This window comes from Genypterus blacodes, unplaced genomic scaffold (genome assembly GCF_046128005.1).
Source record: "Genypterus blacodes isolate CSIRO-AG114 ecotype Tasmania unplaced genomic scaffold, CSIRO-AGI_Gbla_v1 ptg000037l_1, whole genome shotgun sequence".
NCBI classification, from domain to species: Eukaryota; Metazoa; Chordata; class Actinopteri; order Ophidiiformes; family Ophidiidae; genus Genypterus; species Genypterus blacodes.
The window spans coordinates 3,877,877-3,900,561 of NW_027466850.1; the positions used below are offsets into that span (position 1 = coordinate 3,877,877).

Genomic DNA, 22,685 nt, shown 5'->3' on the forward strand with positions numbered 1-22,685 from the left:
AATGTATATATATTCCGCATGAGATGTAAAGTTGATAATGTACAGGAATGAAGGAAGGAACTGAACTCACTTCCTATTATAATCCTATTTCAACGCGTTTGAAATGAGACACGTTTGTTTTGTTATTTACTCTATTTGTGCACTTTGAGGGGTGAACGGAAGCTGGCGGGCTGTGGGGGTTTGCGCAGCTTCATGGAACTTGCAACGCGATGACGTAGTGTTCCGGTAAAAACGTGTTTGGTTCCCTCCCCCTAAGAGAGAAGAGAGAGCGAAAGAGGGAAGGGAAAACGAGTCTGTGTGTCTGTGTGGGTAAAGCTTCCCTCTCTTACGCAATTCTAATTTCTCTTTCCATGCTTCTTTGTGCGCACTGAATATTCTGTGGTTACTCAACAAATAATATTCCCATTGTGTATTGTGGTGTAATAATTAGTAACTTTGATGTTATTGTAATCATCGGGTTACATACAAAGGTTACATTACATTCGGGTTACATACAAAGGTTACATTACATTCGGGTTACATACAAAGGTTACATTACATTACTGTACACAGATACCAAACAGTATATTAAATCATTACTGAAAAAAAGTGAAGCTGGACTGCCTGCTAACTTTATTGCTGTAACCTGCTTCATAAATCAAAGACGATGACATCATCCAGAGCCATGTTCATGTCACCCTAATGTTACAGATTTTCTCTTCCAGATGTGTTTCATTTCAGTCAATTAAACACAAGAAGATGAGGGGACTGACAAATAAGATAAGACAAGAGGAGATAACACACACACACACACACACACACACACACACACACACACACACACAAACACACATGTAAAGGTGCTTATGAAAAAGGCCACACTGACACAAAATGTCATCATCAGTATGAACACGTAACTGGTTAAGGAGATGATGTCAAGTCATTGCCTGTGACTGCTCAGTTCCGTGTGTGTTTGTGTTCCTCTTTCCTACATAACTGCTATGAGATCAGAGTCATTACGTGAGCACGCCCATTATTGTTGTGTGTGTGTGGTGAGCTAAGTTTAGATCGGGCTCTTTAATAAGCACAGTAGGCGATCCAGCTGAAAGGAGGAAATCGGGGTTTCCAACATCTCTCTTTCTGACGTCACACATGTTGATTACAGCTGCTGGGCTGAAATAAACAGGAATCAAGGACTTTCCTCTTTCAAGTAGTTTAAAGGAAGAAAGTACAGTGAGTGCCCGGTGGATTCCTTTGAGATGTCACATGTTTGACACGTGATACTGATGCAACATGCGATATTCTGATGATGATGGAGCTCTCAGGAACACGAGCCATCAGACTGACACTCTGCAGGTTTGATGCTGGCCATGGCTTTCAAATAGTGACTGATCTTATTATCTTATTATGTGGGTGTGAAGGGGAACTTTATATTTGTTTATAATAAATCTGTCAAGTCAAGTTGAGTTTATTTAGATAACCCAATATTAATACAAGGTGTCAAAGGACGTCCAGGTCCACAACAACAAATGGCTCCCGACCCGCCCCGAAGGAAAAACTCTGAACCCTGAAGTGTAGCTCGGGATGGGGAAGTGAAAGAGCGAATTCTTCTCCTCAAAGGGCCGAGGCGTGAAACAGGAGCTGAAGGTGAGGGAAAACATGACAAAGAAGAGATGTGATGATACAGGCGGGGCAGCAGGTCTCCTGGGCTGTGAGACAGGACGGGACAGGACGGGACGGGACCCATAGAGTCCAGACACACCCTCTGACCCTCTGAGGGGGCGGGGAACCAGGGAGAGAAGAGAGGGATGGTTAGAGAGGAAGGGTGAAGAGAGGACAGAGAGAGAGAGAGAGACAGACAGAGACAGACAGACAGACAGACAAAGAGACAGACAGACAAAGAGACAGAGAGAGAGAGAGAGAGAGAGAGAGAGAGAGAGAGAGAGAGAGGGACAGAGAGAGAGAGAGGGACAGACAGACAGACAGACAGACAGACAGACAGAGAGGGACAGACAGAGAGACAGACAGACAGAGAGAAAGAGAGACAGGGGGACTGTACAGATGTAGTAGTTGGTGTCTCTGTTCATGTGACATCGGATCAGATTAACACCTGCCTGAACAAGTGTGTGTGTGTGGGTGTGTGTGTGTGTGTGTGTATACGTACACACATGTTTACCTAACATGACATTTACAAAGGGCCCTTGTGATGCCAGCACAGGATGTGGAGGGTGTTTGGTCAGATGGGGGTTTTAGAGAGAAGTGAAGAAGAAACAAAAATGAAAGCAGTAATGTGGGGAAATAACATACAAGTGAAAAGAAATAGAGAAATGTTAGAGAAAGTGAAGGGGAAACACACACTGACAGAGAGACAGACAGGGACAGGGAGACACACAGGGACTGAGTTATAAGGGTTTGGTTCCTTACTGGTGTAAACAGAATGAACAGACAGTATATAACATGACATTTGAGGTGAACCAGGACCACAGAGTCAAAGGTCAGTGAGCCTTAGTCCTGAGTCCTTACAGTGTCTTTGCACAGCTAAATTCATTTGTGATTGTAATTCAAATTCCACAGATATTCCATGAAAGTGCAGCAAATTTACTGTCTGCTGCCCATAAGAAGAAGAAGAAGAAGAAGAAGAAGAAGAAGAAGAAGAAGAAAAAGAAGAAGAAGAAGAAGAGCGGCAGCCGTGTTCCTCAGCTGACTGCTCTCTCCACACCTTCACCTCAAACAAACAGTTGTAACATTAACATGAGAGGTCAGATGATGATGATGATGATGATGATGATGAGGTCTTATCACCTGCTGGACGGCCATTAAAGGGAGATACTGCTGAACAATAAATAACACAAGTATCTTCCTGTTCCAGTCACGTTTCAACAACATTGTGTCTGTGTGGATATTAATGATCCAGAGATATGACATATTCAGATTCTGAGCTCAGACAGACAGACAGACAGACAGACTCTGCTGCAGGCGGAGTCTCACACTGATGCTTTAGCGCCCTCTGTTGACCTGACAGCAGTAGTGCACTACATTTGAACGGAGCAAAAGGCAAATACCAGCAGAATGTGGAAATGTACTGTGTGTGTGTGTATGTGTGTGTGTGTGTGTGTGTGTGTGTGTGTGTGTGTGTGTGTGTGTGTGTGTGTGTGTGTGTGTGTGTGTGTGTGTGTGTGTGTAATTCAGACAGCCTGTCACATGATCAGTAGCTTGGTCACTTTCTTCTGTCTGTGTGTGCACTTTTTCCCTCTAGAGTCTTAGTTTATTTTTTTTTATGATTATTATTTATTTCAGCTTTTTTACTGCTACTTACACAATGACAATGAAGAAATGATATTCAAAATAAATGAATTAGAAATGGTACGCAGCAAATGGGGAGCTAACCTTTAAAAGAGCATTGTTTAGTATAGGTGAGCTCAGACGTGTCTCCTGCTCTGTGGATGCTGGGATGGAACCTTTGGACAACACAAGTCCAGGACAGAGAATGAACTGATCATAAATACATAAATATTGAATTTGGAGCAAATCTATCCACGATGATTGTCTAAAATCAATGCATGGAATAATGTAACTATGCAACACAGTGTCTATGTATGAATACTTCACACAACATTGCAGATCTATAGCGTAGAATATGTGATATAATCAGGCAGTGAAAAGTCAACATTTTCACGCAGTTTGTTCAAATGTCTTTAATTATTGTGAAAATAATATGCAGTATATGTAACAGCCACACGGTGTCAGTGTTGTTGTTTGCACTGACTGACAGTTATCATGCTGCAGTTTTCATGCTGATAGCAACAGATTATAGAATCAAGTAACTCTTAACTAAATGTTTGAGAAAATTTGTATTTTTTGGAGTAATTATTATTTGGGAAAAATTTTACTTTTACTTAACTGCATATCTGAAATAAAATACGTACATTTACTCCACTACTTCATCAAAACAGGTTCATTACTCGCTACAAAATATAAACTTAAACACACAAAACTAATAATGTTAAAGCTTAAAATCAAAAAGGAATTGTATGATTTTCAAATGAATGGTTCACTTAAAACTGTACATGAACAGATCAGCAACTAATCTCATCTCACTTTCCTCCCTGGAGAGTAATTAGCACCTCTACATGTATGTGTGCAGCGTGGACCTCAGATCATACATGTGAACAGCCCAAGGTAAACCACAGCCCACTCGGCGTAACTCAACACCTGAGTTTACCAGAAGAGATCCATCATCATTTCTGGCCTGCTGAGCGCTGTTTGTCTCAGCAGCTGCTAAAGGTCAGAGCATAAGAGAGCGTTTAGTGGCTCTGAGGGGCGTATGAAAGGCGCCTTGACACGCCTCAGCAGCAGCACAGGGGGAGAGGAAATGAGCGTGAAATGAATGTCGCATTGAAATCAAAGGAAAAGGAAGATAAATGAGAGAGGTGGTTGGAAATCACCTGGACCGGGGCGGGAGAGACACAGACGGCACGATGGATGGATGAAGGGAGGGGAAGGAGGGATGGAATTGAGGAGGGAGGGAGGAGTAATTATTAGTGATTGAGCAGCTTCCCCCCTCATGTGTTTCATTAGCAGCGGGCCGTTCATACACAAGCTCCTCTCTGTTGGGCCGAGCCAGAAGCCGGCAACTGGGGTTTATTTGACCATCTGAAATCTTAACAGTTAATACCTGTATATTTCCAGCATAATATTGTCTCTGGCACAGATTGCCAGAAAACGTATCCCCTCAAAAATAAACGCTCACATTCACATGCCAGGTAATACAAGGGCCATGTGCTGCGGGGGAGGGGGAGGGGGAGGAAGGGGGACAGGTGATGTTAGGAAATAAAGAAGGAGTCAAGATGCAGAGCTGCAGATTTCGGATGAATTTGGTATTGATAAGCTATGAGACTTGATTTGAGACTTGAAAGCCAATAATTTTATTTCTTAATGTTCATCAGTACATTAAATGTGACCCCTTCCTGAGGTCATATTTCAATCTGCCAGATCCATATATGGATCAAACTGCACCTGTTAGTCCATCATACCATTCAAGTAGCTCCATTTCTGGTGTCTTAGTTTCTAGAAATATGACAAAATTGAAAATGAAGAAAATGTATCGAACTGAATTAAAAAAGAAGAGAACATTTTTGCCTTGAATTCCTCGTGTCTATCTGCGTTCGTTCATATCGGCCACATGCAGTTGTGCCTAATCAGAGGCATCTAGAAGCTGTGACAGTGTGAGAATGAACATCATGTTTCCATCTATTCCTTTGGCTCGGCTGCAACTCCATTGAGATCAAAGCTCAACTTTAATGTAGAATGTGTAGTCAAAGTCGGAGAAAACTCTAGTACAGCATGAAAAACAGACACAACCAATGGATGGCTGAGAGAGACCATTCGTTTGTTAGGTAGGCTCGTATAGCTTTTAATTAGACGTACAGTTTCCACTCTTTTGTTGTCTTGTATGCTAAGTGTGTATGTGAGAGAACCTTTGATGACCCAATATGACAGATACAGCAGGTGCATCCAGAGATACAGTTGGCTGATTTGCTAATTGTAGCACGTTGGTCAGATTGGTTGGAGACAGAACAAACAAGTTGATTTTGATCTGAAGTTGCGTTCTGATTCAAGTCAGGCGTTCAAATTCCCCAGCTAAAAAATTCAACTTCCAATGTCCGAGCACAAGTCTAATGTCACATCAATGAGCCCAGATGCTGGCAGCAGATAGATTCCCAGTTGGAGCTTGGAGAGTGAATGGTGTTCCAGCTCCCATTTTCCAAGTAAAAGCTAAGAGTTGGTTGGAATCCACCGTTAGTGCTCACAGAGAATCAGTGTGTGAGCTCGAAAGATAGGTAGCTGAAATTCAGCATGGAGTCCTTTCAGAGCCTCAGATGTGGAGCGCAGTGTTCTGCAGTAAAGTGCGCTGGTGTGCTTCATGTGTAAAATCACCTCTTCACACTCCCCTTCGCTCGCCCTAACTCTTCCTCTGTCAACACACTGAAACACCTGCAGATATGCTATGATGTTTCATGGTGTTTCCAGGTGCTGCTCGCCTGCAGTCGATCCCGCATGTACACATTTCCACAGTGCGTCAAAGGAAGAGGGGGGCCGTGGAAGGCGATAGGCTACAATCATCACCGCCATCATTCTCATCATAAAACACACATTCACACATACGCACATGCACATACAGGGACATGTTTACACACACAGGCACACTTTATCGGGAGCCAGAGAGCTTTTTCCTCCCGGGTTGGCAGGCACGAGGGAGGAGGAGAAGTGAAAGTCAACATTTCCAGGGTGAATGTAAATGACGGCACGCTGGCCACTCCAAGCCACAGGCACGTTAAGCAAACACCTGAGGCTCAGGTGAAAAAGCAAGGCCTCTGCGAGCGAGAGAAGGAGCTCATTCTGTCCGGATCAACCCTCTCAGCACACGGCCACATGACACTGCTGCAGCTTAGGGATGAAAGACCCAACTTTATTACTGCTTTTACTGATGCCAGAACGCTCTTTCATCCTCCTCAAGTACAAATCAGGACGCAAACAAAATGGGACAATCGACAACTGGGACTCGTATTTCATATCTGTGCTAAAGGTCAATATCTGTTTTGTGTCCACCTGAACATGAAAGAGTACTATCAGCTCTGCATATACTGTACATGTACTGTAGATGTGTGTGTGTGTGTGTGTGTGTGTGTGTGTGTCTGTGTGTGTGTGTGTGTTCAGAGCCCCTGAGGAGCGCTGTGATTACCACGGCCTCCGGAGGGCAACATCGTCCAGCTGTAGAGTAACACACAGTATCTCTGCAGCTACACACCAGATTGAAACACTGGGATTCATGATCTCCAGAGGTTGAACCCTATTGTTTGTGAAGACCTTTCATTCCATTCTTCCACCACTGTAGATCATTGTTGAGTTGGTTGCAAATTTCGAAGCACACTTGTTTTGCTGAACTCTTACTGAGTCGCGTCTTCATCATGATGCGGCACTGTGAGATGATGATGATGTAGAATTACTTCCTGATATGAATCCATCAAGTGAGAGCACTGAGACACACACCGTGGCTCTATAACTATTTACAAAAGAGGGACTCACTAACTCAATGGTCAATCATGTCTCATGTTCTTGGAGAGAGTCAGATGTTCTCTGTGATTCCATCCAGAGTCCATGCCGCCATCTTACAGGCTGCAGCTTTAAATCACAGAGATGCCACCCAGCACTTGGAAATCCATCATCGGCATTGTGGAGAAGAAGATCTAAGGTGTGGAAAAACTGGACAGTGCAAGAAGGACACATATAATTTGTTAACCAAATAAACTAAATGAAGAATGAGCGTCCTCTGACCTTTACTTCTTCTCTCTTTCATTCACAACCTCAAACCCAAACCATCAAACCATTCTTAGGAAATTAAATCTTGCAACAAATTGTCACTTAAGCTGCGTCTGTGTCTGTGTGTCTGTGTGGGCAGCTGATTGGTACTTGGGTACGTTTCCTCTTAGGTGAGTCCAACATTCCATCTCCCTGCAGCCATACAGTTAATTCCAACCTGTGTCACAGTGACACTACTACCACGGTGAGCAGATCTGTGTTTAGTCTGTGGTTCCAATGGCATTTATCACTTGTTATTCTGGTACCAGTGCTGCTGCGGGATGATATAACTGTAAAAAAAAAAAAAAGAAAAGAAAAAAGGGGAATTTCGGGTCATGTTGTCGTTTTAATTGTGAGACTTCATTCTTATTTACAGCGTCACACTTAAGGAGATAAGATGTTAGCCTGCTAGAGTGGCACTGTGACCAAATGGGACTCAAGCCATATGGAAAACCTGGAAAAATTCGTACTTAATTTTTTAATTTGAAAATGTTTAGTGTGAACTTTAAAATGTTGCACAGAAATGTCGTTCATTCCTCAAATGTTTGTGTCGAGTAAATAACCATGTTTATACATCCTGTCATGTAGCAAACATAATCAATCAAAGTGGTTCTTATTTTACCTGTTACCTGATTGTATCTTACACTTAAAATATAACTTATATATTTAGTTTTAGCCATTTGGTCATTAAAACATAGTCACTACTTATTTGTCTGTTTTGTGGTCAATCCTATTGCACATCAAGTCTGAGAGCTGAAGCGATGACACTGATTGCAACACAATATTTAAGAACGTCCTCAAATGTCATGTTTGTGTGACTTTGACCACTGGTGACAGTTGTACTTTAGCTGCTGTGGTGTTTGGCGATGTCAAAGACCGTATAAACACCATCTGACACAGAAGAACAACCGCAGACATATTCCAGGAAACAAGTCAATCACAACGTATATACAACAACTAACGTATTCTTTCAGAGCAACAACAAAATGCACTGACGTACATGCGGTTAGTATGATTGTACGCTTGTTTCTCTGGCTGCCTTTTAACCCCGACTCCTTTTTCCGAGGGCGACGGCTGCATGAGAAAAGTTCCCCGTCTCTCTCCGAGGGTCACAGCCAAAGGTTTACAGTTCAACTACCATTTCCAAACTTGTCACAGTTTCCATGTTTGAGCCACAGTCCCCCTCTCTCTCTCTCTCTGTCTCTCTGTCTCTCCCTCTCTCGTTCTATCGTGTCATAGAGCTTTGGCCCTAAATGGGAGTAACTCATTGGCCGTCCCCTCACCACCACCCAGGGGTTTCTGTGAGCGATGAAGAAACTAATAAACAGCCTTCAGCAGTGATCCATGTTACATTGTTTGGCCCACCTGCAACCTGTAAACTCCACGCCATGGATTGGATGTTCTCAATTTGTTCCACCAGGAGGCCCTTGCTTATTCTGGCCTAAAGGGGGCACTGGAAGAGCATCTGGTCCCAACAGCACGCAGGAAATACAGCGGCGAGCTCACTCTGGGTTCAGTGTGAAGTCAATTACCGAGCACCAGAGACCATGAGACCAGGAGCAGAGATGACCTGGTTAGGGAACAGGATCCAGCCGGGCACTATGGAGGGAGAACACAATCACTCTCATCTAAATCACTCTTTGCTGCTCCGAGAACACTGCAGTTTACAGTGAAGAGCGGCTGAGCCACGGCTTCCAGTGATAGAAAGTGAAGGACAAATCTGAGACCTGGTTCAGAACTTCCTTCATTCAATTGTAATAATTCCACTTCAACATAAACCACCTTCTCTCAGTCTGGTGCTGTGAGGAGGCAGCAGAGCAGAATTACAGCATGATACTGAGGGGACCAGACATAGGGAGTTCTTCCCTTCTAAATGTTCGTTACTACCAGAGTGGAAACACTCAGTCAGAAACTGCTGCTAAACCCAACTAACCCCAGAAAGCACAAACCTGCCAACGGCTTCCACTGTGACCTTCATGGGTCTAACACACTTTGCTCAGTTAACAGTAAAATCTGCCTGGAGAACGCAGCAGTTAAACCTGGTCCGGAAGGCGCTGAAATGCTGCTAGAGTGTTCTGCAATGCAAATGGCAAAACCCAGTAAGAAAATAAACCACAAGGTGTGATCAAAGCTGATCTCGATCTCTCTGCTGTGGGACATGCCAAGACCCTTACGAATGTCTAACTTCTTGACTTTGCACTCCTCATCTGATCAATACAGTCCTCCATACAAACCACTGGATAACTGTCAGGTTTGGTGATAGCATGAACTTTCCTGTCAGACGCATCGTTGACCCAACAGCTCAACTGTTCTCCAACACCTACTGTACTTCCTTCCTCGTCTCTATGGGAACCCAATAGAAACACTGTTTAACAGGCTCAATCAGTTTAGTAGGTGAAAGAGTATCTGAAAAAAGACAAGAGTAAATAATATGAACACATCCTTATCAAATTGGTAAAATTATTATTATTATGAATTATAATTACAATGATCATTTTTTGGGATGACTTATTTGCTATCTTAATTTGTCATGAACATGCCTATTGAAAGTAGCTGAAGAGTGTTTCAAGATAACTGTTGCTATGGTTACCTGTAGCTTAATGCACAGATTCAGACATGCGGTTGACTGTGATGTATGCTTAATGTTTTTAAGGGACGTCTTCCAGCCAATCAGAAGGAAGTATTAGACGAGGCCATGAAAGACCAATATGAGCCCCCTGATGTATCTGTCCAACCAAAACTGCAATATTCTATATTTCCTGCCATCTAAACAAACTCTTTTCCTGCTACGGCGTGACGTTTTATAAACACAGCAGAAGATTTCCATCGAGTGTGAGCGACGGCAGGACGTGTCTCCAAGCGCCGGCTCACAGTTATGGAAGAAGGGTGACTGCTAACAAATTGACTCTTTATTTTATTGGTCTAACCTCACGGCAGACGTGTCTCCCTGTGCGGTTTGGCAGCATCACTCACCCTTGTCTGTCTAAACAGCAGCAGCGCAGCCGACGCCCCCGTTTCCCTCACTGAGTTATTATAGTCGTTGCGTGGCAAAGGTAAAGGTCGGGGGCGGACAGAGTAGCACAGTCGCACATTCAAGCAAAGGGCCGCGTTCACACAGGAGCTCAAATAGGACTTTAACCCGTTAGTGCTCAGAACTGTGAATCAGAGAGCAGTTCAGTTCGAGTGTTTCCTCTCTGTATTAGTTATATCATATTATACTGGTCCAAAAGAACAAAAAGCGGTGGATCAAAGAGAAGAGTCTGAAATGGAAATGACTCGCTCTCCTGGAAGTCTGGAGCTGATGTTGCTCAGCGGAAAGTTCAGTGAATCAGTAAATCAACAGCATTCAACCTCTAGGGACAATCATAAGATCTGAACCATGATCAAGACACAAGGTCAAGGGTCGCCATCATTAACTCTACAGCTCTGAGATCATCATGGGTTTAAGTTCCATGACTCCAAGCATTCCCACAACCTTAATGGGGCCATATAGAGCCAATGAAAGCTCCTCATAAAGCTGCTGTGATGCTCAGAGTGTTGTCCTGGATTTGAATGCATCTCTAGGTGTGTGTGTGTGTGTGTGTGTGTGAGAGTGTGTGTGTGTGTGTGTGCCTATGCCTGCATCTGGACTTTGTGTTTAGGTGTGTCAGTGTCCTTAACATTACCCTTAGACACACACACACACACACACACACACACACACACACACACACACACACAGACTTGTTTTGGCTCTAAATAGCTGCTTCAACTGATTTCACAACTAACACAAAGTCAACAGTCTGGATCCATCCAGGTGATTAGTTTCGCTGCAAAAAAAAAAAAGTCCCGTAATCATACAACACGAGTGCTGACACAAATTGGAAACATATTAATAACTCCACAGACTCCATTTCTGCAGTAGCCTGTTGAAAATCAATGCATCACTGCTGCTTATGGATTCACTATCATAATGAGCTCCTGAGCCCAGCTGACATGTTTCATCCCGTCTTCATTGCTGTGTGTTTGCTCCATGCACCTCTGAGAGGAATTACTTTATAAATCCAGGAAGCTGGAATATTGGCGTCTATTCCTCTTGTGTACTGTATTAATGTAGAGTAGATACAGAAGGTTTGGTTTTATTTTACAATGTTAAGCAAACATAAAGCTGTAACTGAGCTCCTCCTGCGCTGCAGCTCCTCGGCCAGTCACACTCTCTCATATCCGCTCGCTGTTTAGCTGAAATGACTGCATCAGGTTGAGTTCATGTGTGATCCACGACAGCCTCATATTATCCAATCACTTCTGTTCATCCATCATGGGCTCATACGGAGCAGCGCGGGCGAGAGACACAGATGGAAAGAGAGAGAGAGAGAGAGAGAGAGAGAGAGAGAGAGAGAGAGTGCTGGAGAAACATTGGACCAAAACACCGGCTCTTGTTACAAACCGCTGGAGATCCTGTTAGGCTGCCAGAATCTCAACATTTAAACCCGAGTTTGTGGCTTCAAATTATTCCTGAAGCTTGGACGTAACAACATTTTATGACACTAAAAAAAATATGGCTCCCCTCGTGGCATCATAAATGAAAGTGGCAAAGTGTTTTAGGATCTGAACCAATAGCATATTTGACAAAACACCAACATGTCTTTGCATTTTAGCTATTAAGCAACAACTGCACAATTCAAACTCCATTCATGTTGAATTAAGTGTGCATTCTGTGCAATTCTGTTTAGAATTGAAAGATTTAGGAGCGTCGAGGCATTCAGCATGAAGAGGGACAAAAATGTGGCTGATGTGCCGCTGAGCAAGGCACTATTGCAACTGGCAACCGGCTAGAATAGGCTGGAATTTCTGTGTGAAACCTACAAACCCTGTTGTGTTGCAGCTTGAGTGAGTCACCGGTGGAAAGAGGAGGAGGAGGAGGAGGAGGAGGAGGAGGAAGATTTGGGGAGAAATATCGCTGTTAAATGGCTTTGGACAGCATGACGTCATGACATCACGGGCTAATTAAAGCAGCTCTGTGGAATTCCGTTTCCAATTCCTGCTCAGGTCTGTTGGAGGCTCTGCTGTAGCACCTGCAGGCTGGCGTGTGTGTGTGTGCGTGCGTGTGTGTGTGTGTGAGCGAGATATTTGCACTGGACGCCGTTCAAACTTTGAAGAGAAAGAAGAAGAAGAAGAAGGAGAAAAAAACGGAGGCAGCGGCATTACGCCATTCTTGCCTCTCGGAAAAAAGTGGGATTTAAAGAAGTGTGTGTGTAGATATGCAGCAGAATAGAGCGGCGGAGTGTGTGATGAGCGTCCGGCTGCTCTGCGCTCTGGCTCGGCTGGATCAGTGACACAGAAGAACCCCAGCAGCACTATGGTGCCTCCACATCACAGCCTGGAGGATGAAGAGCATCTGAGCCTTAAACTCACCAGACTAACTTCCAGCCAGCATCTTTGCGTCCATCTTTCATGGGTCTGGTGCTTATTTGAAAGCAGAGACGCGCTTTGTGTCCATCTGTCCACGGGAGGAGCGCAGACTGAACTCACAGGATGAGAGACTTGGACCGAACCGGACTTCTCTCTCTTTTTTATTCTTCTAAACAGATCAATTGATTCATAACCAAGTCTGATTTATGAGGATGAGCGCCTGGCTGCAGGCTCAAGGGCTTTAGGATGAAAGCTGCGCGGCGTCTCCCTCTTCTGCTGAGCTGCTGGACTCTCATTTATCTGGATCCAGTCCTGTGTTCATTCAGCCGGACCAGACCGGCCCAGTACCAGCACCACCGGCTGGGTGAGGCGGCGGAGCGCACGGCGGGCGGCGCGGAAGCTACCCAACACGGCAGAGGAACCGGCGGAGTGGGTACTTCGCCTCTGGCCGCAGACAGGCTCTCTCCGGCCGCTGCGGGGACGTGGAGACCCTCCCCGGTGAGCCCGGCCAGGATCACGCGTATCCGCGCAGGGCCTCCGTTAATCCGCGGCGAAACGACAGTGCTTAAACACAAGATAACCGTGGCGGCGTTCACGTCTTCATCCGCGCAGCAGCGAGGCGGCGCCGCTCCGGGGAACCGAGCGCAGCTGCAGCAGCTGCAGCGGAGCAGAGGCGTCAGTTTGGGGCGCAAAGAGGCTGCGCGCTCCTGGACACCCGGCGGGGACAAGGCGCAGGTTCCCGCGGCTCTGAGCGCGTATACTGCGGGGAAAGGAGTCGGGACAGTGGCGGCTTATGGAGGAGCAGGTGGTGGGACCTCAGGGAAGATTTTGGGGAAAGTTCCTGCTAGAGCAGCTGCGGGGGCTCCGGTGCGCCCCGGGCCGCCGCAGAGAAGCACCGGGGCGCACCGGCAGCATCAGCACGCAGCTCCGGTGGCACAGCGGAGCAACAAGGCGCCGCCGGCGAGACAGACGGACCGAGAGACGCAGCACAAGCAGCCGCTGGTGACCCCGCACGACTACATGCTGTCGCTGTACTGGTCTCGGTCCAGCGGGGAGCTGAACAGCAGCGCGGTGCATGAGGCCGGACTGGCCAACACCATCACCAGCTTTGTGGATAAAGGTCAAGGTAAAGGTCACAGGCATCAGCTCCGTTGTATATTTATTTTGTGTTGCTATGTTACACTGGGAATTTGGTTGCATTTTGATCTTATTGGCAATTAACTGTATATTTTGCTTTAGTGGGAACAAACTGCGTGGCCAACTGGATTGATCGTTACGGCTTTTAGTTCAGCAGAGGAGGTCAACCTGAATAGATGTGGGACTGGAGTATTTAATAAGTGGTGCAGGATCTAAGGGAGGACCAGAGTACGGAGCAAAGCCCTGGGACCAACAGACAGAGGAGCAACATGGACAGGGAAGGTTGTGCAGGAGTGAGAGGGATGGAGTTAGGAGTGTGGGGCACAATACAAAGGTGTGTGTGGGGAGGCGCTGGAGGATGGAGCTGCTCTGAGGAAGAATGACTGGAGGTCAACAGTGCAGAGGTCAGGTATAGGGTGCGTGGTGCTGCAAACAGGGCTGTAAAGTGTCTACAAGGCGGAACACAAGGGGGTTCACAAGGCGAGAGGAGTTATAGGGAAGGAAGAAAGCTAACACACACACACACACGTTCAGAAGGAATTATGGGAAAGGAGATGAGACTCCTAACTGGTGGAGTTGACTTGAGAGAGCGAGCTGCACAGTGAGTTATCACACATATAGATGTCACTGAGGCTCTGAGGCACATGTACATATATGTGTATATTTATACTTTGATGTTTATGTGTGAGTATGTGGGTCTCTTTGTGTCCGTGTGTGCATTTTTGTTTCTTTTTTTGTACGCGTGTGCGTTTGGAGCCATCTGGTCCGGCATTGGCAGCACCACTGGTTCCAGTGATATACGGCCTCAGGAGGGTAAATAAACACTCCTCACAGCCACAAGTAGGGTGGCCCCCCTGTGTAATGTTATCTTTACGGTGTAAAACTGTTTAAAATGATGTTTAAATGACCAGGGTTTAATATTTCAAGCCCCGCTAAAGGTTTACATTTCAAGCACTTAATGTACTTTTAATTTGGGCTTTATTTGTTTAGTGTGTCCTTAGCAAATTGCTGGTGACCTCTTCTGCATGTCGAAGGAGTGAACCAAGGTGTAACTGATGACTCCATACGTCTCTTCCCCCTCTCTCATTGATGCTTTCTTTCGTTCTGTCTGTCTGCCTGTCTGTCTGTCTTTCTTTCTTTAAGTTGTTGTAAAATAGAGACAGCAAAATTCAAAATTCAGAAACCGGTGTGTGATAGTGTAAACAAAGCCAGTGTGGCCTTGATACTGTGTCAGCAGGTGGCAACACCATCAACATCGTACAATGGTGCTTTCATACAAACATCTGCAGCCTTCACCTTACAGTGTATATTGTTATTGCTTTAACTCACCTAACAGGGAGAGGGCGCTGTTCTTCTAGTGTAATCACAGCCAAACTATTTGAGTGTGACTCGATGGAGGAAGGAGCGAAGATGCCACGAGGAACAACACCACAAACCTGCTTGTCATCTTTAGTGCAGAGCTAGTGACATAGAGGTCAGCTGGTGAGACCCTCAGAGAGAGAGAGAGAGAGAGAGAGAGAGAGAGAGAGAGAGAGAGAGAGAGAGAGAGAGAGAGAGAGAGAGAGAGTAGACAGTGCAGAGGTTGACGCTTGAGGAAGAGGCACAAGAAGGCAAAAGTGTGCAAGATCAGGTGAAAACTTCCCATTTAAACCTGAAAATCACCTGAGTGGGCTTCAACTGAATATCAGATGTATTGATCACTAACACATACTGATACTATGAGCCAAACACAATCAAAGACATCACCCAGACTTCTTACAGCAACAACATTTTCACCAGTGGAATTTGATCCTGGTCTGATTTGTTGATTCCAATGAATTTGACAGATCTGTACCCTTCACAGACATTTTGCCTTGAGAAACGTGAAATACAGTTGCATGTTTTGGAAATACAAGTAATCGTAAAGTGAGTTCATGCATACTGCGCAGTTGAGGTTAAACCACAGAATAGACAACGATGTCAACCTCATCTTCCATTTTCCTTAAACACAAGGAGCAGCAGCAGCAGCCATCCAGGGAAATCACTGAAAATTATAGCTATCTACACAAGTTACTACAGAATGATATCATATGTGCACAAAAAACATCCCGCTACTGCCAGAAATGTCAGAATGCCTCCTCTTCTTCATCGCATGTCATTATAACATCCTCTGTTCTTCCTCCTCTGTTTCTTCGTCTCAACCTCTGTTTTGTTTCCTCATCCCATGTCTCTCTTTTTCTATGGTTGGGGGTCCATAACCACAAACAGCATGAGCACAGCCAGTTCTCCACCCGCATGTCAACAAGTGGAGTTTACCAATACATGTTGTGTTGGTTTCCTTGAAGTAATCAAGCATGCAGATCAAAGCAACGTTGTGACCGCATTTGAGTGAAATGGAGTAATACAGAGTTTAAACCTTGATGAACATAAAAGCCTTTTTGCTCAGAGCTGCAGAACACCGAAACGAATCGGAAAAGAATAGAATGACAAGACTAAAAGCTTGAAGCTCTGTTAGTGGCCCCTACAGGCCACTGTGATGATGACACCCCACAGTAAAAATGTAACTGAAATCAAATGGGGGTTCAAAATACAAGAAGAAGAGCTATTAGGTGAATTCAATTGACAGAAACACAAAACACACTGTATAATTATGCAAATTTGTATGATGAAATATTCTTACAACAAGTGGAGTGGCAGCATCAACATTTGTCAAAGCTGCAGTAAAGTGAAAGAAGGTGACCACCAAAATAATGGCTGAAAGTTTCCAGGAGAAACTGAGCACATCAGGAAAGCATATGTTTGTCTCAGGACACAGCAACAAGTCGACCGATTCGGCATTGTTGTTTGGAACGACCATATCCCATGCTTTCACCGTGCTAGACCCCTACTGCCCACCAAAAAGGGGGTGCTGACAGCCCCGTGCTACCTCCTACACGCGTGATGTGGATACTCCCCTCTTTTCACCTACGGGAGCCGTGCTTCCCTGTGAGAGCGTGAACATAATCTCCTTTGATTCCTGTCCTCTCTGGCCAACTAGTAGTAGTGGCCGGTGCAGACAGGACTGGACTAGACCCCTCACACCAGCAAGCCAGTGGCACTGCTACCATGAAAGCTGGTTGTGGCTAGTGTTTCAGTGGTGATAGTTTATACTCATTCAGATTGACATGAAGTATCTAATAGAGGGTATATCTACATCAACATCTTTCATCGGTCCCAGTCTTTGTTCTTTTTGATGCACGTTTGCGATACAAGTTTTCTCTGTTCCAGCTTTAATCAGATCTTTCACTGAGAAGCGCCAGAATGTGTGACTCGTCCATGGTTTGTTTCCTCTGTAGCAGATGCTGGCGAACTGTCCAGGTCCGTCACAACAGGCCTGTTTACAGTCCGATGTGGTCTCCCAGTCTGGTTCTAATGTACTTTTCAATGCATGCTCAAGTCGGGGATGGGAAGGAGGCAGAATGACGTGAGAAGAACTGAGTGAGAGGAGAGATCTGGTCTGGGTGTGTGTATGAGCGTGTGAGTGTGTATAATGTTGGATTTTATTACTGGATTCCATTTGGACGTGGACCTTAACTGTTTTCTCTCACAAAACAATACACTGCATTCAGTTTTTATCTCGTGTGTTTCTACAGAGATGATATTAGCACTTCAAGGACAAGTGTCAATACTTTGGGATTGACACTTTGAAAATTGTTTTTTTCCCCCTTTTTCTGATGGTGTGTATGATTTGTTATGTCTGTGTGTCTGTGTGTGTGTGTATGTGTATGTGTGTGTTTTCCCTGTCCTCCCTCCCAGATGAACGCGGGCCCCAGCTGAGACGGCAGAAGTATCACTTCAACATCAGCTCTCTGGAACGTGATGGGCTCCTGGGGGCCGAACTTCGCATCCTGAGGAAGCGCCCGTCTGATCCCCGCAAGGCTTTGACATCAGCCACTGATGGAGGTGGAGGGGGCGGCGTAGGAGGCCTGTCCCCTTGCCTGAAGTTGTACACCTGCACTCCAGGTAAACAGAAAGCTGTTCTGCTTCAGACGAGGTCCACAGAGGATTTGGGTGGTGGAAGTGGATTCAGCAGCAAATGGGAAGTGTTTGACATCTGGAAAGTCTTCAAGGGCTTCAGAAACCAGCAAAACCAGCAAACCCAGCAACTGTGCTTTGAACTTGAGGCCCTGGAGTACAGAGGTGGGCGCCCCACGGACCTTCGGGCTCTTGGGTTTGCCCGATTTGGGAGGACAAACAAGGAGAAGGCCTTCTTTGTAGCGTTTGGCAAGAGCAAGAAACGTGACCTGTTCTACAACGAAATCAAGGCGCGGTCGGGCCACGACAACAAAACCGTCTACGAGTACCTGTTCACCCAGCGACGAATGCGCCGAGCTCCTGCCTCAAGAGGCGCCAAAAAAACACCGTCGCCACAACACCCACCGGTACAGTCTCTCCCCCAGCACCAGGTGATAAAGACGCAGACCAAACCCCGGTGCCATCGCAGACGACTCCACGTCAACTTCAAGGAAATGGGCTGGGACGACTGGATCATTGCGCCGCTGGAGTACGAAGCCTTTCACTGTGACGGTGTCTGTGACTTCCCCATCCGCTCGCACCTAGAGCCCACCAACCACGCCATCATACAGACCCTCATGAACTCTATGGACCCAGAGTCGACCCCACCCACCTGCTGCGTCCCGACGCGCCTCAGCCCCATCAGCATACTCTACATCGACTCGGCCAATAACGTCGTCTACAAGCAGTATGAGGACATGGTGGTGGAGTCCTGTGGGTGCAGGTAGCGACCAAAGCTAAATGGACTGTACTTCTACGGCGCTTCCCTCCAAAGCGCTTTACAATGACCTCACCTTCAGCACCTCTACCACCCCGAGCCGCCAAAGGCAAAGCATAGAGAGAGAAAGAAGGAAAGCACCTGCTCTCCACTTTACGAAAAGACTGATCTGCTCCCGATCAGTGAGATAAATATGACGATCAAACCTAAAACAGGAAGATTGCTGCTGAGCAAAATCGTTGTTTTTCCAGCCGAATATGACCAGAATCCAAGAAATGAATGTTCACCGCTATGCAACAGAGATGAATCTTCACACTGAAGTGAACTAGCCCATGCATACCAAAGACTGTAAAAGACTAAACAGAGAAAGATAAACTCATCTGGAGACCACAGAGGTGATGCTCTTTCACTCCCACTCACTAATTCTTCTGTGTAATGTTGATGTTGGTGGTGATGCGCAAGATACGATTTTTCTGTGGATGTGAGAGAACAAAAAACAACCACACTGACAGATAGCAGAGACATTTTTGGATGAAGCATTTTTCATATCCTGATTAAAAAGGAACTGGAGACAGCTCTTATATTAGAACGACACAGATCTTTACTGCCTTTTATGTTTTTCTTTTGCTTGTGAGATTTCTATCTATTTCCAGATCGCCTGTACAAAGTTCTTGTGCAACAGAAGTGCTATTGAAGTATTCCTGCCTTATTCCCAAAAATGCCTTTTTTCCACCATCTGTGCCTTTGCCCGTTTAGATGTACAACCAGGAGCCATTTATCTGAGTGTTTTTCTGGAAAGCATGTGAAGAATTTCTGATGCATAAATACAAGAAAGTGATGAAGTACAAATCTGACCTGCTTCAAATGTGGGAAGTTGCATAAAATATTCTTCAATAACACAATGTGTGATTAACTGAGCTCCAGGAACTTCTGCCTCCCAGACCCTGCAGACTAAACTATCACAGGAATTTATAAGGCCTTTAAATGCCAAAACACAATTTGACATCTTGCTTTAGAACATTGAATCAGTGTTTATTCCTGTTTCTTGGACTGTTTCTTGGGAAATTTTCATTTAGTTTGCAATTAAGTGATGAAGAAATAAGTTCAATGCTCACTTTTATTTCATCCTGTTAATAAGCTGAGTCAAGCACCAGCTCCAAAAGGCAACAACAGGCGAGCTGTGTAAGAACTGTTTTCACAAATTACTTCTCAGAAGTTTGAGTAGTTCATAAATATTTAACCACACAGCATCACAGTAAAAAAGCTCATTCATTCCCCAACGTTAACGTGTACTAACCCTAACCCTAACCCAGGTAAAGCTCATCGCTGTGTTCATGAGTTGCTTTATATTTTATATTTAAGAGTCACACTTAATGCTGCTTATTCTGGTGTAAAAGGAAAATGGACGCAAAGTGTGTCAGGTCGAGGGGTGTGTGTGTGTGTGTGTGTGATCAGATCAAGACTCCATTTATCTGATCATCTATTGACATTTCTACATGAATCAATGTTTAAAGGTGAGTGAATAGATGTTTCTGAATGAAGAATGGAATGTGGTTACCAACATTACCAACACCTTCAGTCTGTGGGTCAGTCAGCTGCCCACACAGTGATCATGTTCATCCACCCAACTGGTCTGTGATGCTGCATACCAAAGGAATGTTCAGGAAGAATTTTCAGTGTTTGACTTCAGACATTCTTTATCTGTTGCAGCACTACACTGGCATTCAAGTCTTCAGATCTTGTTTTAAGAAGGTTTAGTCATCTTTTTTCCTCATCCAAAGAACATTTTCAAGTTTTAAGCCTCTATTTAAGGTCACTTGTCTCAGTTTTGACTCTATTTTAAGGTTGAACAAGCAGAAGGATGTTGACGTCGTCAATCAATTTTCTGAAAAATATAACATTATTTTTTTCTTTTGATACGTGATAGTTAGGGTTTTTTAAAGAAGCCTCATCAGATTCTAAAGCATTGACAGTGGCCACCTTCTATTTTACATACATGTTAAAAAAAAGATGCCGTGTGAAGATTTATTTCAGAAATGTGTCAGAAATGTCCTTAAACCTTTTTCTGTCCAAAACAATAAAGAATAAACCTAGATTTGCCCTTTGCACGGTCCTGTTGATCTGAACTAGCACGTCTTAAGTTACAGAATGTCCCAACCTGCATTTAAAGTGTTGCTTTTTGGTGCAAGGAGTGCAGGATTACATGGACGAGCCTGTCAATCTGTAAAGCTTCATAGAAGAGAACTACAGCTTAACTGTTGTTGTGTAACACGCACTGTACATCTGAAGCAACAGTGTCATTGTTTGGCACGACTCGTCTCTGTCTGTCTGTGTTCCATACAGCCCTTAGCAAGCGCACCTGTCCGCCTGCCCCTCGTAAAGCTCCTCCGCCATTGGACGAAGCCGCCGCCGCCGCAGAGCGAATGGCTTGTTTCTCTTGGAGACGGAATGATGTAACCATTTCCTTTAATCAAAGCTGAGGCATGCCAGTGATATCTCTCAAAACCTGAGCTGACAGTCCCAGGGTGAGGGTGGGGAGCGGCTGAGCAGGACCTCATTAAACAGAACCCTCGCTGCTTGTAAGCTGCCTGGTATATTGGATATAACAATACACAATGTAGGCGTCTGGTCTGATGTATAAACAGCAACTTTGAAGACAGGAGCTTGGGAATATCAACACAATTCACTTTTTCTGTTTGAATCCCTGAGCAGCTCCTCGTGAACAGGACTCAAGTTTAGTTTGGAAAGCGATTATTGCAAATGTCCAGAAGGTGTGTGTGTCACGTAGCAGCTGCCCAGCCCAATTTCCTCATTAACGCATTAACGGAAACTATACATTTTAATTCACGCACCTGATGCAAATTCATTACTTGGTCAGGTTGTGTTGATCATGGCATTTAACGTGTGGATCTGGGGGTTTGTTTTTGATAACATTCAGGTTCTTTCCAAACGCAGCAAGGAATCATTCACATAAACTTGACGGAGCTAAATTTGGCGCAGAATGGAATTCAGAGATAAGACATATTTAAACAGCCATCCCTTATATAGCCTGAGACACACTTGGCAAATTTATGGCTTTACTGTGCAACGAACATTCATGTATTTTTATTTATATCTTATTTTTTTCAGTTTTTACAAACCCTGTGTTTTCTTGGGTTGACGGGTACACACACACATTTGCACACTACATTACATTGTCTGCGTATAGTTTCACACATTCCCGGCCCTCAATATCATTTGGTGCTCAATTGCAGTTCTGTAGCTACAAATTTACAACAAAACCAGTCAAACCTACAAAACACCTCCTCAGGAAGGAAGAAGGTGCACCTCTGTTCTTCCTTCAGTCTGGGTTTGTGTCGCCATGATGTATGTAAAACATCAATTCTACAAAACATAATGAGCTTCAAAGTACTCAGCCAGCCGTGCAAGAACAGAATCACTCATTTGGATTTTGCACATGGATGAATTTAACAAAAATGACACATGGCCAGCAGGAAATAAACTGCGCTGTTGCAGTGCCACCTATAGATCAAACAATTGTGTGAATGTATGTATCAATCTATCATCTTTGTTTGTAATTGAACAATGTGTTGACACAGTCACACATAGGACTGATGTGTTTTGTCTTTGAGGACAGTTTGGTGACGCAGAGAGAGATCAGATAACTGTGATGCTTTATATAATGAAACATCACAGCGAAGACACCACAGCAGCAATATTGCATCAAATTATACATTTTCTGCAGGTCTTTTCTTATTCTCCCTTCTCTCAGTGCTTTGATTAGTTCCCAAATATTCCATAGTGAAGCCTGAAGTCACTTTCAAGGCAAACCAGTCACACAAATGAAAGTGTGTGAGAGCTGCAGCAGCCATGTGAGCAGAGGTGTAACAAGTGGAAGGAGGTGCTGAGGGGAATGTTGTTAAATAGACATTGGGAAACAGAATTCCCCACGGAGAGACGGCGTCTGGTTTTAATTATCAAACATTTCCACACATTAGTCCATCTGAGATGCAGGCACTGGATTATACAAACAGCTGATTTAAATCTGTATGTATGATTTATGATGACT

At 44.7% G+C, this 22,685-nt stretch overlaps 1 protein-coding gene across 1 annotated transcript; it reads left to right on the forward strand.

Moving 5' to 3' along the window:
- Positions 1–12,911: 12,911 nt before the first annotated feature.
- On the forward strand, positions 12,912–20,704 carry gdf5 (growth differentiation factor 5). The gene is made up of 2 exons (XM_076147295.1): positions 12,912–13,855; positions 17,641–20,704. Exons 1-2 carry the CDS (start codon positions 12,976–12,978, stop codon positions 18,624–18,626), a joined length of 1,866 nt encoding a protein of 621 aa, XP_076003410.1. The 5' UTR covers positions 12,912–12,975; the 3' UTR covers positions 18,627–20,704.
- The last annotated feature ends 1,981 nt before the right edge of the window (positions 20,705–22,685 follow it).